At 47.3% G+C, this 18,123-nt stretch overlaps 1 protein-coding gene and 1 long non-coding RNA gene across 2 annotated transcripts in view; both read left to right on the top strand.

Annotated features, from left to right (window-relative positions):
- Window positions 1-732: 732 nt before the first annotated feature.
- Window positions 733-18,123, top strand: part of LOC144603077 (uncharacterized) — a 92,843-nt gene continuing 75,452 nt past the window's right edge. Inside the window, exon 1 of the long non-coding RNA XR_013548539.1 lies at window positions 733-778. This is a non-coding gene — a long non-coding RNA (uncharacterized LOC144603077). The remainder of the gene's footprint in view (window positions 779-18,123) is intronic.
- LOC144602507 (zinc-binding protein A33-like) overlaps window positions 1,679-18,123 on the top strand; it is a 19,644-nt gene continuing 3,199 nt past the window's right edge. The window contains exons 1-6 of the mRNA XM_078415637.1: window positions 1,679-1,780; window positions 10,018-10,685; window positions 12,369-12,464; window positions 12,554-12,787; window positions 17,452-17,474; window positions 17,556-17,674. Coding sequence (XP_078271763.1) covers window positions 10,275-10,685; window positions 12,369-12,464; window positions 12,554-12,787; window positions 17,452-17,474; window positions 17,556-17,674 — 883 coding nt within the window. The 5' untranslated portion in view covers window positions 1,679-1,780; window positions 10,018-10,274. The remainder of the gene's footprint in view (window positions 1,781-10,017; window positions 10,686-12,368; window positions 12,465-12,553; window positions 12,788-17,451; window positions 17,475-17,555; window positions 17,675-18,123) is intronic.

The raw sequence follows: 18,123 nt of genomic DNA, 5'->3' as shown, positions 1-18,123 counted from the left end.
AACATGTTTCCTGCCTCTAACGTGTCCAACCCCTTAATAATCTTATACATTTCGAGAAGATCTCCTCTCATCCTTCTAAATTCCAGTGTATGCAAGCCTAGTCGCTCCAATCTTTCAACATATGATAGTCTCGCCATTCCGGGAATTAACCTAGTAAACCTACGCTGCACGCCCTCAATAGCAAGAATATCCTTCCTCAAATTTGGAGACCAAAACTGCACACAGTACTCCAGGTGCGGTCTCACTAGGGCCCTGTACAACTGCAGAAGGACCTCTTTGCACCTATACTCATCTGATGATGTTTCTTGCAGCTCCCCAGTGATCTTATCGAGACATATAAGATTATTAAGGGGTTGGACACGTTAGAGGCAGGAAACATGTTCCCAATGTTGGTGGAGTCCAGAACAAGGGGCCACAGTTTAAGAATAAGGGGTTGGCGTGATGCAATAACACTGGGCCTCTCCCCTCCCCCTTCTTATCCTCCCCGGCGCGCGCACGTGTGCCCCGAAGGAGGGGCCTGCGGTGCTGCTGTAGCGCTGCTGCTATTGGTGCTGCTGTAGCGCTGCTGCTATTGGTGCTGCTGTAGCGCTGCTGCTATTGGTGCTGCTGTAGCGCTGCTGCTATTGGTGCTGGTGCAGCTTTACTTCCTCCTCCCTCCCCCCTCCCCCCCCCCTCCTTCTCATTATCCTCCTCGGCGCGCGCACGCACGCGCCTGCGCACTTCGCCGAGCCGCCATCACGCAGCGGGCCGGGGCCGTCGACTGAAGAACGTCGTTGAGGTTTGTTCGTCCAGATCATTCACGGTGAATAATCATCGGGGAAACCACCGATTATATTGAATTGTGGGCGTGTGTTTTTTGTTTAAACGTTCATTAACGGCTTGAATGGTCGCTCGATGGCGGGCGGGCCTTTCACTGAAATGTGAGGAAGGATATTCTTGCTATTGAGGCCGTGCAGCGTAGGTTCACCAGGTTAATCCCCAGAATGGCGGGACTGTCATATGTTGAAAGACTGGAGCGACTAGGCTTGTATACACTGGAATATAGAAGGATGGGGGAGAGAGAGAAATGGGGGAGAGAGGAATGGGTGACCCTTCTTCCTCAGTCAGTCACTCACTCAGTCTGACCAAGCAAGAACCAAACGCTCGTTCTCACCTTCCACCCCACCAGCCAGCGGATCCAACAAATCAGCCGCCAACATTTCCGTCACCTACAACGGGACCCCACCACTGGCCATATCTTCCCATCCCCTCCCCTCTCTGCGTTCCGCAGAGACCGTTCCCTCAGTAACTCCCTGGTCCACTCGCCCCCTTCCTACCCAAACCACCGACCCAGGCAGCAGGGGGCGGACCCGGCCAGCAGCCAGCAGGGCTCACTCACTCACACTCACTCACTCACTCACTCACTCACTCACTCACTCACTCACTCACTCACTCACTCACTCACTCAGTGCCCAAGCTGGATTGTCAGAGACAGCGCTCCTGTTCAGTTTCAGCGACGTTACCTGAGGCTGAGCCCGTGCTGGCGGTCGGGACCGGGTCCGGTGTCGTGTCGGGTCCGGTAATGAGAGCGGGTTAAACAAAATTATTTCTCCCTTTCCCCATTTCTCTCCCTTTTCCCTTTTCCCATTTCTTTCCCTTTTCTCTCCCTTTTCTCTATCCCGCTTCAGCAGGGAGTTTCTCCACAGCCTGGAGTGGGTCGCCAGACGTGACCGTGACCGGGACACCGCCAGGATGCGGCGCTCTCTCTGCACAGCCGGACATCTGCTGTACCTGCTGGCAGGTAGAGACATGGGGGGGAGAGAGAGATGGGGGGAGAGAGAGAGAGATGGGGGAGAGGGAGAGATGGGAGAGAGGGAGAGATGAGGGAGAGAGAGATGGGGGAGAGAGAGAGATGGGGGGGGAGAGAGAGATGGGGAGGGAGAGATGGAGGAGAGGGAGATGGGAGAGAGATGGGGAGAGAGGGAAAGAGATGGGGGAGAGAGGGAAAGAGATAGGGAGAGAGAGAGGGGGGGAAGAGAGAGAATGCGAGCTGCTGTCTACAGAGTTGGGAGTGGGCAATTGTCAGTCAAACACTGTATTGGGGTAACTCAGCGGGTCGGGCCACATCTGTGGAGAGAAGGAATGGGTGACTTTTCGGGTCGAGACCCTTCTCTGAAGAACCCGAAATGTCACCCATTCCTTCTCTCCACAGATGCTGCCTGACCCGCTGAGTTAGCCCAGCATTTTGTGTCTACATTCATCAGTGAAGATGTCATTTAGCTTAGTGATACGATGCAGAAACAGGCCCTTCGGCCCACCGGGTACGCAGCGACCAGGCCGCACTAACGCTGCCCTACACACACACAAGGGACAATCTCTAATTTTACAGAAGCCAATTAACCTACAAGCCTGTCAGTCTTGAGAGGTTTGGAGGGAATAGTGTCAGTAGTAAAGAAAGCAAACTCAATGCTAGCATTTATTTCAAGAGGGCTTGTGTACAAAAACAGGGGGTGTTATGCTGAGGCTCTATAAGGCACTGGTCTGGCCCCATTTGGAATATTGTCAGCAATTTTCGCTGCACTCGCTGGAGTTTAGAAGAATGACCTCATTGAAACTTCACCGAATACTGAAAGACCCGGATAGGGTGGATGTGGAGAGGATGTTTCCACTAGTGGGAGAGTCTAGGACCAGAGGGCACAGCCTCAGAATTAAAGGCCGTTCCATCAGGAAGGAGATGAGGCGGAATTTATTTAGTCAGAGGGCGGTGAATAGAAACATAGAAACATAGAAAATAGGTGCAGGAGTAGGCCATTCGGCCCTTCGAGCCTGCACCGCCATTCAATATGATCATGGCTGATCATCCAGTTCAGTAACCTGTACCTGCCTTCTCTCCATACCCCCTGATCCCTTTAGCCACAAGGGCCATATCTAACTCCCTCTTAAATATAGCCAATGAACTAGCCTCAACTACCTTCTGTGGCAGAGAATTCCACAGACTCACCACTCTCTGTGTGAAGAAATGTTTTCTCATTTCGGTCCTAAAAGACTTCCCCCTTATCCTTAAGCTGTGACCCCTGGTTCTGGACTCCCCCAACCCCTTAAGAATTTTATATGTTTCTATAAGATCCCCCCTCAGTCTTCTAAATTCCAGCGAGTACAAGCCTAGTCTATCCAGTCTTTCTTCATATGAAAGTCCCGCCATCCCAGGGATCAATCTGGTGAACCTTCTCTGTACTCCCTCTAAGGCAAGAACGTCTTTCCTCAGATTAGGAGACCAAAACTGCACACAATACTCCAGGTGCGGTCTCACCAGTGCCCTGTACAACTGCAGTAGAACCTCCCTGTTCCTAAACTCAAATCCTCTTGCTATGAATGCCAACCTACCATTTGCTTTCTTCACTGCCTGCTGCACCTGCACACTTGCTTTCAATGACTGGTGCACCATGACACCCAGGTCACGTTGCATCTCCCCTTTTCCTAATCGGTCACCATTCAGGTAATACTCTGCTTTCCTGTTCTTGCCGCCAAAGTGGATAACCTCACATTTATCCACATTATATTGCATCTGCCATGCATTTACCCACTTACCTAATCTATCCAAGTCACTCTGCAGCCTCCTAGCATCCTCCTCGCAGCTAACACTGCCACCCAGCTTCGTGTCATCCGCAAACTTAGAGATGTTGCATTCAATTCCCTCGTCCAAATCATTAATATACACTGTAAATAACTGGGGTCCCAGCACTGAGACTTGCGGTACCCCACTAGTCACTGCCTGCCATTCCGAAAAGGACCGGTTTATTCCTACTCTTTGCTACTTCTCCGCCAACCAATTCTCTATCCACCTCAACACTGAACCCTCAATACCGTGTGCTTTAAGTTTGTACACCAATCTCCTATGTGGGACCTTGTCGAAGGCCTTCTGAAAGTCCAGATACAACACATCGACTGGTTCTCCCTTATCCACTCTACTAGTTACATCCTCGAAAAATTCTATAAGATTCGTCAGACATGATTTGCCTTTTGTAAATCCATGCTGACTTTGTCTGATGATTTCACCACTTTCCAAATGTGATGTTATCACATCTTTAATAACTGATGTGTGGGATGCAAAGAATCTGTAGGATTCTTTGCCACAGACAGCTGTGGAGGCCACAAGTCAGTGGACTTGGTCTCCAAATTTGAGGAAGGATATTCTTGCTATTGAGGGCATGCAGCGTAGGTTTACTCGGTTAATTCCCGGAATGGCGGGACTATCACATGTTGAAAGACTGGAGCGACTAGGCTTGTATACACTGGAATTTAGAAGGATGAGAGGAGATCTTATCGAAACGTATAAGATTATTAAGGGGTTGGACAGGTTAGAGGCAGGAAACATGTTCCTAATGTTGGGGGAGTCCAGAACAAGGGGCCACAGTTTAAGAATAAGGGGTAGGCCATTTAGAACTGAGATGAGGAACAACTTTTTCAGTCAGAGAGTTGTGAATCTGTGGAATTCTCTGCCTCAGAAGGCAGTGGAGGCCAATTCTCTGAATGCATTCAATAGAGAACTGGATAGAGCTCTTAAGGATAGCGGAGTCAGGGGGTATGAGGAGTAGGCAGGAACGGGGTACTGATTGAGAATGATCAGCCATGATCACATTGAATGGCAGTGTTGGCTCGAATGGCCTGCTCCTGCACCTATTGTCTATTGGATATTTTTAAGGCAGGGATAGATAAATTGTTGGTCAGTGCGGGTGTCAGAGGTTATCGCGAGAACCATATAACCATATAACAATTACAGCACGGAAACAGGCCCGTTCGGCCCTACCAGTCCACGCCGACCACTTTCTCTGACCTAGTCTCATCTACCTGCTCTCAGACCATAACCCTCCAATCCCCTCCCATCCATATACCTATACAATTTACTCTTAAATAATAAAATCGAGCCTGCCTCCACCACTTCCACCGGAAGCTCATTCCATACAGCCACCACCCTCTGAGTAAAGAAGTTACCCCTCATGTTACCCCAAAACTTTTGTCCCTTAATTTTGAAGTTATGTCCCCTTGTTGGAATCTTCCCCAGTCTCAAAGGGAAAAGCCTACCCATGTCAACTCTGTCCGTCCCTCTTAAAATTTTTAAAACCTCTATCAAGTCCTCCCTCAACCTTCTACGCTCCAAAGAATAAAGACCCAACCTGTTCAACCTCTCTCTGTAGCCCAAGTGCTGAAACCCAGGCAACATTCTAGTAAATCTCCTCTGTACCCTCTCCATTTTGTCGACATCCTTCCTATAATTTGGCGACCAGAACTGCACACCATACTCCAGATTCGGCCTCACCAATGCCCTGTACAATTTTAACATTACATCCCAACTTCTATATTCGATGCTCTGATTTATAAAGGCAAGCATACCAAACGCCTTCTTCACCACCCTATCCACATGAGATTCCACCTTCAGGGAACAATGCACAGTTATTCTCAGATCCTTCTGTTCCACTGCATTCCTCAATTCCCTACCATTTACCCTGTACGTCCTATTTTGATTTGTCCTACCAAAATGCAGCACCTCACACTTATCAGCATTAAGCTCCATCTGCCATCTTTCAGCCCACCCTTCCAAAAGGCCCAAGTCCATCTGTGGACTTTGAAAATCTACTTCATTATTAACTACACCACCTATCTTAGTATCATCTGCATATTTACTAATCCAATTTGCCACACCATCATCCAGATCATTAATGTAAATGACAAACAACAGTGGACCCAACACAGATCCCTGGGGTACTCCACTGGACACTGGCCTCCAACCTGACATACAGTTGTCAACCATTACCCTCTGGTATCTCCCATTCAGCCATTGTTGAATCCATCTTGCAACCTCACTATTAATACCCAACGATTTAACCTTCTTAATCAACCTTCCATGTGGAACCTTGTCAAATGCCTTACTGAAGTCCATATAGACAACATCCACAGCCTTGCCCTTATCAATTTCCCTGGTAACCTCTTCAAAAAATTCAAGAAGATTAGTCAAACATGACCTTCCAGGCACAAATCCATGTTGACTGTTTCTAATCAAGCCTTGTTTATCCATGTGATTATATATATTGTCCCTAAGTATCTTTTCCATTAATTTTCCCACCACAGACGTCAAACTAACAGGTCTATAATTGCTAGGTTTACTTTTAGAAACTTTTTTAAACAAAGGCACAACATGCGCAATGCGCCAATCTTCCGGCACCATCCCCGTTTCTAATGACGTTTGAAATATTTCCGTCATAGCCCCTGCTATTTCTGCACTAACTTCCCTCAATGTCCTAGGGAATATCCTATCAGGACCTGGAGACTTATCCACTTTTATATTTTTCAAAAGTGTCCGTACCTCCTCTTCTTTGATCCTCATAATTTCCATCACTACTCTACTTGTTTCGCTTACCTCACATAATTCAATATCCTTCTCCTCGGTGAATACCGAAGAAAAGAAATTGTTTAATATCTCCCCCATTTCTTCTGGCTCAGCACAGAGCTGTCCACTCTGACTCTCTAATGGACTAATTTTATCCCTCGCTATCCTTTTGCTATTGACATATCTGTAGAACCCCTTGGGGTTTACTTTTACATTACTTGCCAAAGCAACCTCATATCTTTTTTTTGCTTTTCTAATTTCCTTCTTAAGATTCCTTTTACATTCTTTATATTCCTCAAGAACCTCATTTACTCCCTGCCGCTTATATTTATTGTATATCTCCCTCTTTTTCCGAACCAAGTGTCCAATTTCCCTGGAAAACCACGGCCCTTTCAAATTATTATTCTTTCCTTTCCACCGAACAGGGACATAAAGACTCTGTACTCTCAAAATGTCACCTTTAAATATCCTCCATTTCTCTATTATATCCTTTTCATAAAACAAAATGTCCCATTTCACTCCTTTTAAATCCTTTCTCATCTCCTCAAAATTAGCCTTTCTCCAATCCAAAATCTCAACCCTTGGTCCAGATTTGACCTTCTCCATAATTATATTGAAACCAATGGCATTGTGATCACTAGACCCAAATTGCTCCTCAACACATACCTCCGTCACCTGACCCGTCTCATTTCCCAACAGGAGGTACAACACTGCCCCTTCTCTGCTAGGTACCTCTACGTATTGCTGCAAAAAACTATCCTGCACACATTTTACAAACTCCAAACCATCCAGCCCTTTAACAGAATGTGATTCCCAGTCTATGTACGGAAAATTGAAATCACCCACAATCACTACTCTGTGCTTACTACTAATATCTGCTATCTCCTTACATATTTGCTCTTCCAATTCTCGTTCCCTATTTGGCGGTCTATAATACACCCCTATAAGTGTTGCTAAGCCTTTCTCATTTATGAGTTCCACCCAAACAGCCTCCCTAATCGAGCCTTCTAGTCTATCCTGCCAAAGCACTGCTGTGATATCCTCCCTGACAAGCACCTCTTGCCCCTCCGATTCTATCACAATTGAAACAATGAAATCCTGGAATATTTCATTGCCAATCGCAACCCTCCTGCAACCATGTTTCACTGATCGCCACAACATCATACTTCCAGATGTCAATCCAGGCTCTAAGCTCATCCACCTTTCTTACAATGCTCCTAGCATTAAAATATACACATTTAAGGGACCCATCATTTCTTATTCTCAGTTTATTTCTTTTCCCTTCTTTCTCTCCTACATATTGGGTCTGAGTGTTTCCCTTTTCTGCCTCCTGCCTCACACACTGCCTGTTAGCTATCTGTGTTTGAGTCCCTCCCCCCAACCGTACTAGTTTAAAGTCTCCGCAATTACCTGAGTAAATCTCCCTGCCAGGATATTGGTTCCCCTCAGGTTCAGATGCAACCCGTCCTTTTTGTACAGGTCATACTTCCCCCAGAAGAGGTCCCAATGATCCAGAAACTTGAATCCCTGCACCAGTTCCTCAGCCACGTATTTATCCTCCACCTCACTCCATTCCTATTCTCACTATCGCGTGGCACAGGCAGTAAGCCTGAGATTATTGCTTTGGAAGTCCTTTTTTTTAACTCTCTTCCTAGCCCCCTAAATTCTGCTTTCAGGACCTCTTCCCTTATCCTACCTATATTGTTGGTACCTATATGTACCACGACCTCTGGCTCCTCTCCCTCCCTTTTCAGGATATCTTGGACACGTTCAGATACATCCCGGACACTGGCATCAGGGAGGCAAACTACCATCCGGGTCTCCCGACTGCGTCCACAGAATCGTCTATCTGACCCCCTCACTATAGAGTCCCCTATCACTATCGCTCTCTTCTTCCTTTCCCTACCCTTCTGAGCAACAGTGCCGGACTGCGTGCCAGAGACCCGGGCGCCGTCGCTGCCCCCAGGTAGGCTGTTCCCCCCAACAGTACCTAAACAGGAGTATTTATTGCCAAGGGGTACATCCACTGGGGTACTCTCTAGTCCCTGCCTCTGCTCCTTGCCCCCCCCCCCAACCGTGACCCACTTGTCTACCTCCCGTGGTCTTGGAGTGACCACCTCTCTATAACTCCTCTCTATAACCTCCTCACTCTCCCTGACCAGACGGAGGTCATCAATCTGCCGCTCCAGGTTCCTAATATGGTCCCTTAGGAGCCCCATCTCGTCGCACCTGGCGCAGATGTGGATGTCTGGAAGACTATCAGACTCCCAGATTCCCCACATCCGACACCCAGAACAATAAACTGCCCTGGCACTCATACTCCCCCTTAACTGGGAACGTTGCAGAGTGGTCTGCTCCAACCGCTCCTGGGCCTCTGTAAGAACAAAGCCCCGTGCTCGGTTTCCAAAAACTACCGCCCGGACGCTGCTCCAACCGCCCACCCAAAAGAACTGAGTGATCTCCTGGGAGAGGCGTAAAACCGGATAAAAAAACCCAGGCCAACCCTGTCCCGCTGAGTTACTCCAACACTTTGTGACCTTGTGTCTTTTTATGTTTAGTGTATAGTTTACAGTTTGAGAGCGGAAACAGGCCCATCAGCCCACCGTGTCCCCACTGATCAGCAATACACTAGTTCTATACTACACACTAGGGACAATTCAGGTTATGCCTGGGTTTGCTGAGCAAAAACACTGCAATAGCTGGGCGGACCACCTGCGCCCCCCTGCCGCGAGTAGTGCAGAAACGGTGCGCCTAACGGGCTGTCGATTGCCTCACGGGAGGGGGTATGGCACGGTCTGAATGGACGAGGAACCATGAAGGATCGTGTCGGGCGCCCTCCCAGAGCAGCAGAGAACCCCGGCCTCGGAACGTGTCGGAAACGGTGCCAGGAGATCGACAACAGGTCACTACACGGCGGCGCACGTTGCTGTGTACTCGGGGTACGCCAGTGTGTACGCGGATACATGGCTCTGTGTGCATTATTTGGTAGTGTAATAAAATACCTTGGTACATAAAACTCTGTTGTCAGAATCCATTGATCTACACCTTCTACAATCATTCTGTAGAGGGTCTTGACCTGAAACCTCGTCTATCCCAAATTCCCCAGAGATGCTGCTTGGCCCGTGGAGTTACCCCATCGCTTTGTGTCAATTTTCTGTAAAGCAGCTTCTGCGGTTGCTCGTGTGCCCCTGGTGATCAACGTCAGACTGGGCTGTGAGTGGGGGGGTCTGGCTCACTGTGCTGCTCTCCGGGGCTGGAGGGGTTAACGGGGCGGGCAGGCGGAAACCGTTTCCATTGTGGAGCCCGTCCAGAATAAGGAACAGCTGGATCTTACATCAGAGCTGGGCCGCGCAGGGTTAATGTCAGGGACCTTCTGCACAGGAAGGCCAATGGAAATCAAGACGACTTTCACCGAGAAGATGAATGTGTTGCACGCAGTAACAGAGTATTCTCTTTCCTACTTTTTATGCAACCAAATCTCAGCGATTGTCGCGCGTCTGTCACCTCACAACACAACATTCTCTCCAGGTCTCCGATGTTATTGCAGACTTTATTTTACCAGCAGTCGCTCTAAGTTGATGTTTAACCACCGTTTCACGCTCTACTTAGAGATGACTTAATACATCTCCCATTTCGTTTCTGCCTTTCCTTAGACTGCCCGGCGCTCGTCCGCCCGGTCCTGTCACGTTCAGACTCGTTTAACGTGTTGCCAGCCTCTTGCTGGTATGTAATCAGTGGCAGATTGCCAGAGGCCCTTCACTCTGAACACGCCCAGCAAAACAACATTATTCAGCACAGAATCAATTCCCCGCGCACTGCAGGGCGTGTCGTTGACACCTGCGGTTCTGTGCGGGTCGGCAGCTAACTGAGGGCGGAGGCGTTTTGAACCAGGAAGTTCTCGGAATTAAAAATGGCTTCGAAACACCAGATCCAGAGTTTAAGTGAAGACACGACTTGTCCCATTTGCCTGGATTTCTTCACCGATCCGGTTATACTGGAGTGCGGGCACAACTTCTGCCGCTCCTGTATCACTCAGAGTTGGGACAGGGAGGAGAGAAACTCATGCCCGGAATGTAGAGAGGAGATTGCAGACCGCAGCCTCAGGGTCAATCGGGCCTTGGCGAGTATCACTGAGAAAGCTCGAGCACTGAGCCTGAACACAGAAGGGAAGGAAAGTAAACTTCACTGCGAGGAACATCAGGAAGAACTGAAGCTGTTTTGTGAAACCGACAAGAAACTGGTCTGTATGATTTGCGTAGACGCGCGGGAACACAGAGAGCATCGCTTCATGTCGATTCAACAAGCTGTTGAAAGCTACCAGGTAAAAACGAACAGAGTTTGACTCGCTGATGATTTTTCCATTCTGCCTTTTGCGGACCGCGCTCCCTCGGCGACTGTTCGGTTCACCCAGCCTCCCGCCCAAACCAGCCCTTCCCCAGGTACTTGCCCCAGCCACCGCTGGAGATGAAACACCTGTCCCTGTACCTTCCCCCTCACGTCCATGCAGGGACTCCAGCAATCCTTGTAGGTGACAGAGCCGGGGCTCTCTGCTGATACGTAGAACATAGCAACATAGAAAAATAGGTGCAGAGTAGGCCATTCGGCCCTTCGAGCCATCACCGCCATTCAATATGATCATGGCGAATCATCTAAAATCAATATCCCGTTCCTGCTTTTCCCCCACAACCCTTGATTCCATTCGCCCTAAAATTTGATCTAACTCTCTCTTGAAAACAGCCAGTGAATTTGCCTCCACTGCCTTCGGTGACAGAGAATTCCACAGATTCACAACTCTTTGGGTGAAAAGGGTTTTCCTCATCTCAGTCCAAAATGGCCTACCCCTTATTCGTAAACTGTGGCCCCTGGTTCTGGACATTTTCCTGCATCTACCCTGCCCAATCCTCCAAGAAATTTATGTTTCTATGATCCCCTCTCGTTCTTCTAAATTCCAGCAAACACAAGTCCAATCGACCTACACTTTCATCATACCTCTGTTCCGCCATCCCGGGAATTAATCTGGTGAACCAACGCTGCAATCCGTCAAAACCAATAATGTCCTTCCTCGAATTAAAACAACAAAATTGCACACAATACTCCAGGTGCGGTCTCACCAGGGCCCTGTACAACTGCAGTCTTAACACCTTGCTCCTAAATTCAAATCCTCTCGCAATGAAGGCCAACATACCATTGCCTTTCATCGCTGCCTGCTGTAGCTGCATGCTTATCTTCAGTGACTGATGTACAAGCACACCCAGGTCTCGTTGCACTTCCCCTTCTCCTAATCTGACACCATTCAGATAACAATCTGCCTTCCTGTTCTTGCCACCAAAGTGGATAACCTCACATTTATGAAAATTATACTGCATCTGTCATGCGTCTGCCCACTCACCCAACCTGTTCAAGTAACCCTGCAGCCTCATAGCATCCTCCTCGCAACTCACAGTCCCACCAAACTTTGTGTCATTTGCAAACTTAGAGATGTTACATTTAATTGCCTCATCTAAATCGTTAATATATATTGTAAATAACTGGGGTCGCAGCACCGAGCCCTACGGCATCCCACTAGTCACTGCCTGCCATTCTGAAAAGGACCCATTAATTTGTACACTTTGCTTCCTGTCTGCCAACCAGTTCTCTATCCATGTAAACACTGTGCCCTCAATACCATGTGTTCCAATTTTGAACACTAATCTCTTGTGTGGGACTTTGTCAAAGGCTTTTTGAAAGTCCAGCGACACCACATCCACTGGCACTAGCTTATCCATTCTACTTGTTACATCCTCAAAAAAATTCCAGAATATTAGTCAAGCATAATTTCCCCTTCATAATTCCATGTTGACATTGAGCGATCCCGTCAATGCTTTCCACGCTTCCTGACACGATGAGTTCTTCAACAGTTTATGGATGTTTGTAAACATTTCTTCATGTGTAGTTCAGTGTCCACGGTTCATTGGTTCCGTCTGGTCTAATTCTTTCACTGACTGAAACTGAATCTCAATCCCAGGAGCAGATTAAAACTTCCTTGGAGATTCTCACAAAAAATAAATCAGCGGTGGAGGAAATGGAGCTGCAACAGAAAGAGAAGATTTCTGGAGTCCGGGTAAGGTTTCCAGTTTCCCTTCTCTGATCTTATGCTATTGTCTTAGATTCCAGGCTCGATAATATTGACCTTCACCTTTCATTTGACAGGAACAGTCACAGAAACTGTTGACCTACATCACATCGGTATTTGCTGAACTGCGCCAGATTCTCAATGAGAAAGAGCGGCTCTTTCTCAAGGATCTCCGGGAAGACGAGGAGAGGGTTCTAAATCCAATGGAGAATAATCTACGAGCGATTCAAGAGGAGATAAACTCTATTCAAGAGAAACTCTTAAAGCTGCAGGAGCGGATGAACCAAACGGACAGTTTGATATTTCTGAAGGTAGGGAGTTACAAATTCAATTTGATTCAATGACAAAACAGTGGGTGACAGTTTGCGATTAATTTCCCAATAATTCAGGGCTGATTGAAACAAACCAGTCGGTAGTGAAGACGAACACCTCATATTTTGAGCAGACGGCAACCCAACGACATGTAACTTGTATTCTCCTGTTACATGTAAACCTTATCCCCTTCAGACGTCCCTGTTCCTGCAACTGTTCCGAAAGGCATTTCTTTTCATCCCCAGTCCCCGTCACCATGTTGCTTCCCCTTCTCCAACCGCAGATCCCCCAACCCATCCTACTGGGAACCCAACACATTCTCTCCTGTTGATTTCCACCCCATCCCTTCCATTGCATTCCCAATTTATCTTCCTGACCAGATTCCAATTCAGTAGCAAGTTTTCTGCCCTTCGCCATCAGCCGCAGGCATATCCATCAGTCTGTCATATGTCCGTCATCACACAGCTTCACCTATCGCTTGCCATTTATTGCCCCACTTTCTTCCCTTCACCTCCCACATCTATTCCAGAAGATTTAAAGAGGCTCCTGTCCAGAAACGTCATGTGTACATTTCCCTCCTCAGATGCTGGCTGGCCTGATCACGATTTCACTCTATGCAGCACCTTGTGTCTCCAAATAAATGATTTAGACAATAGGTGCAGGAGTAGGCCATTCGGCCCATCGAGCCAGCACCGCCATTCAATGTGATCATGGCTGATCATTCTCAATCAGTACCCCGTTCCTGCCTTCTCCCCACACCCCCTGACTCCGCTATCCTTAAGAGCTCTATATAGCTCTCTCTTGAATGCATTTAAAGAATTGGCCTCCACTCCCTTCTGAGGCAGAGAAATCCACAGATTCACAACTCTCTGACTGAAAAAGTTTTTCCTCATCTCCGTTCTCAATGGCCTACTCCTTATTCTTAAACTGTGGCCCCTGGTTCTGGACTTCCCCAACATTGGGAACATGTTTCCTGCCTCTAGCGTATCCAACCCCTTAATAATCATACGTTTCGATAAGATCCCCTCTCATCCTTCTAAATTCCAGTGTATACAAGCCTCGTCACTCCAGTCTTGCAACATATGACAGTCCCGCCATTCCGGGAATTAACCTAGTAAACCTACGCTGCACGCCCTTAATAGCAAGAATATCCTTCCTCAAATTTGGAGACCAAAACTGCACACAGTACTCCACGTGTGGTCTCACCAGGGCCCTGTACAAGTAGGACCTCTTTGCTCCTATACTCAACTCCTCTTGTTATGAAGGCCAACATTCCATTGGCTGTCTTCACTTCCTGCTGTACCTGCATGCTTCCTTTCAGTGACCGATGCACTCGGACACCCAGATCTCATTGTACGTCCCTTTTCCTAACGACACCATTCAGATAATATTCTGCCTTCCTATTTTTACCAGCAATGTGGATAACCGCACACTTACCCACATTAAACTGCATCTCACATGCATCCGCCCACTCACACAACCTGTCCAAGTCACCCTGCAACATCATAGCATCTTCCTCACAGTTCACACTACCACCCAGCTTTGTATAATCTGCAAATTTGCTAATGGTACTTTTAATCCCTTCATCCAAGTCATTAATGTATATTGTAAATAGCTGCGGTCCCAGCACCGAGCCTTGCGGTACCCCACTAGTCACTGCCTGCCATTCTGAATGGGACCCATTTATCCCCACTCTTTGCTTTCTGTCTGTCAACGAATTTTCTATCCATGTCATGGAGTACCATGTGCTCTAATTTTGCCCACTAATCTCCTATGTGGGGGACCTTGTCGAAGGCTTTCTGAAAGTCGAGGTACACCACATCCACCAACTCTCCCCTGTCACTTTTCCTAGTTACATCCTCAAAACATTCCAGTAGGTTAGTCAAGCATTATTTTCCCTTCGTAAATCCATGCTGGCTCGGAACGACCCTGTTACTGCTATCCGAATGCTCCGCAATTTCGTCTTTTATAATTGACTCCAGCATCTTCCCCACCACTGATGTCAGACTAACTGGTCTATAATTTCCCATTTTCTCTCTCCTTCCTTTCTTAAAAAGTGGGATAACATTAGCTACCCTCCAATCCACAGGAACTGATTCTGTATCTATAGAACATTGGAAAATGATCACCAATGTGTCCACAATTTCTAGAGCCACCTCCTTAAGTACCCTGGGATGCAGACCATCAGGCCCTGGGGAATTATCAGCCCTCAGTCCCATCAGTCTACCCAACACCATTTCCTGCCTAATGTGAATTTCCTTCAGTTCCTCCATCACCCTAGGATCTCTGGACACTAGAACATCTGGGAGATTGTTTGTATCTTCCTTAGTGAAGACAGGTCCAAAGTACCGGTTTAACTCGTCTGCCATTTCCTTGTTCCCCTGCTTCTGTCTTCAAGGGACCCACATTTGCCTTTACTATTTTTTCCTCTTCACATACATAAAACAGCTTTTACTATCCTTTATATTATTGGCTAGTTTACCCTCGTACCTCATCTTTTCTCCCCGTATTGCCTTTTTAGTTATCTTCTGTTGCTCTTTAAAAGAGTCCCGATCCTTTGGCTTCCCACTCTTCTTTGCTATGTTATACTTCTTCTCTTTTATTTTTATGCTGTCCTTGACTTCCCTTGTCAGCCACGGGTGCCTCTTACTCCCTTTAGAATCGTTCCTCCTCTTTGGGATATATTGATCCTGCAACTTCTGCATTATTCCCAGGAATACCTGCCATTGGTGTTCCACCGTCTTCCCTGCTTCCAGGGCCTCCTTCCAGTCAATTCAGGCCAGCTCCTGCCTCATGCCTCGATAATCCCCTTTGCTATACTGTAATACTGACACTTCCGGTTTTCGCTTCTCCCTCTCAATTTGTAGAGTAAAACTTATCATATTGTGATCACTGCTTCCTAATGGCTCTTTTACCTCAAGTCCACTTATCAGATCAGGTTCATTACACAACACTAAATCCAGAATTGCCTTCTCACTAGTAGGCTCCAGTACAAGCTGTTCTAAGAATCCATCTCGGAGGCACTCCACAAACTCTCTTTCCTGGGGTCCATTACCACCCTCATTTTCCCAGTCGACCTGCATGTTGAAATCTCCCATAACCACCGTCGCATTACACTTGCGACATGCCAATTTTAGCTCCTGATTCAACTTGCACCCTATGTCGAGGCTACAGTTTGGGGGCCTGTAGATAACTCCCATTAGGGTCTTTTTACCCTTACATTTCCTCATTTCTATCCATACTGATTTTACATCTCCTGATTCTATGTCACTCCTTGCAAGGGAGTGAATATCATTCCTTACCAACAGAGCGACCCCGCCCCCTCTGCCCACCTGTCTGTCTTTTCTATACATTGTGTACCCCTGAATATTCAGTTCCCAGCCCTGGTCCTCTTGTAGCCATGTCTCAGTGATTCCCACAACATCATACTTGCCAATGTCTAACTGAGCCTCAAGCTCATCCACTTTATTTTTTTAAACTTCGCGCATTTAAATACAACACTTTAATTTCGTTATTCACCTCCTCTCTCACCCTGGTCACAATTGGGCCTGACCTTACTCTCATATCCCTTCTAGAACTTCCCTTCCCATTTATTCGAGAGTCCTTTGCAATGTCTCCTGTGTTCGCTTCCCCTTTAACTCCATCTTCATATTCCCAATTTGTCAACCCCTCCCCCCCACTACTCAGTTTAAAGTCACACGTGTAGCATTAGCAAACCTGCCTGCCAGAATGTTGGTCCCCCTGCTGTTAAGGGGCAACCCGTCCCTCTTGTACAGGTCACCCCTACCCCAGAAGAGGTCCCAGTGGTCTAGAAATCTAAATCACTGCTCCCTGCACCAGCCCCTCAGCCATACATTCATATCCCCGGTCTCTCTGTTCCTGCCCTCACCAGCACGAGGTACAGGCAGCAGTTCAGAGACAACCACCTTCGACTTCCTACTTCTCAGTCTTCTTCCTAACTCCCTAAACTCATGTTGCAGTATCTACTTCCTCTTCTTCCAGACGTCGTTCGTGCCCACATGCACAACTATTTCCGGTTGATCACATTCCCTCGCTAGGATGTTCTGGGGCCATATTACTACCTCACTCACATTAACACACCCCATTCAATCGCAGGACTGACTGCATCTTTATCGGGAAGTGTAGTTGTACTTATCACATTGAGCCTGTCGTATTTTAAATGTTGTTCAAGCCAAGTCCTCTCTTAGTCTGACATGAACATCTAGTCACAAGTGGCAACATGATGTCTGAGGAGACAAAGGTTGGAAGACGATATGGGTCCCCTCTTGCTGACCCACAGGGTGCAAGACGAATCAGGGCGCGCTTGAAGTGGCAATGCAGGATCTTTGGCGAATACGATGGAAGAAAATTCAAAGGCATGTTACACAGACATTAAACGTAAGAGGGTAACAGTGAAGAGAGGGTGACCCCTGTTGGACAAATGAGGTAATTCACGACTGGAACCAGAGGAGGTTAAATCGCCCCATCAGTCCCGTATTAAATATACACTTTACATGTAATTAATACATAATACTGCACTGATGTGCCAGCATTAAGTGCTGGGATGTGTCGGGAAATTGTGATAATTTGGCTGAAATCCCTGCTGTCATGATGTGGACGCTCAGTGTAAATTAATTGATCTTTCTGATGTTTTATATTTCAGGAGGAAACTCGTCAGAAGAGGAGGTGAGACTCTCTACACTGTTTTGGAAAGTAACCCAGAAATCGTTGATGCGTGTCTTATAACCGGGTGTGTAATTCATGCAGGATAAGTGATGATCACCTATCGCTCTCAGTAGCAGACCGTAGCTTGGCCGTTGGAAAGTTCGATCACCTATTTTTGTTGAACACGGTGTTGAGAGAAACGATTGATTCCGTCAAAAGAGGTAAAACATAAATAATTATTCGTGACCTGTAAGTATTAGAAACATAGGAAATAGGTGCAGGACGAAGGCATTCGGCCCTTCAAGCCAGCACCGCCATTCGTTGTGATCGTGGCTGATCGTCCACAATCAATAACCCGTGCCTGCCTTCTCCCCATATCCCTTGATTCCACGAGCCCCTAATTCATTGCATGTAAAGGGCATATTTAATATTGGACATGGGACTCTTCAACTTACTCTCGTTCCAGGCGTGAATTACCTCCTTTATCCAACAGGGCCCCCCCTCGGTTCACTGTTAATCGCTTGCGTTTAATGTCTGTATAACATACCTTGGAATTATCTTCCATCCGACTCGACAAGGATCCTTCATTGCTCTTTCTAGCCCTCCTGATTCCCTGTAGGTCAGCCAGGGCGGAGATAGAGTACAAGTAGAGATTGGATCACATGCATTC

The sequence above is a fragment of the Rhinoraja longicauda genome, chromosome 19, assembly GCF_053455715.1.
Source record: "Rhinoraja longicauda isolate Sanriku21f chromosome 19, sRhiLon1.1, whole genome shotgun sequence".
Taxonomy (NCBI): Eukaryota; Metazoa; Chordata; class Chondrichthyes; order Rajiformes; family Arhynchobatidae; genus Rhinoraja; species Rhinoraja longicauda.
The sequence above is the reverse complement of the archived record's forward strand: the minus strand, read 5'-3'. Positions and strand labels throughout refer to the sequence as shown.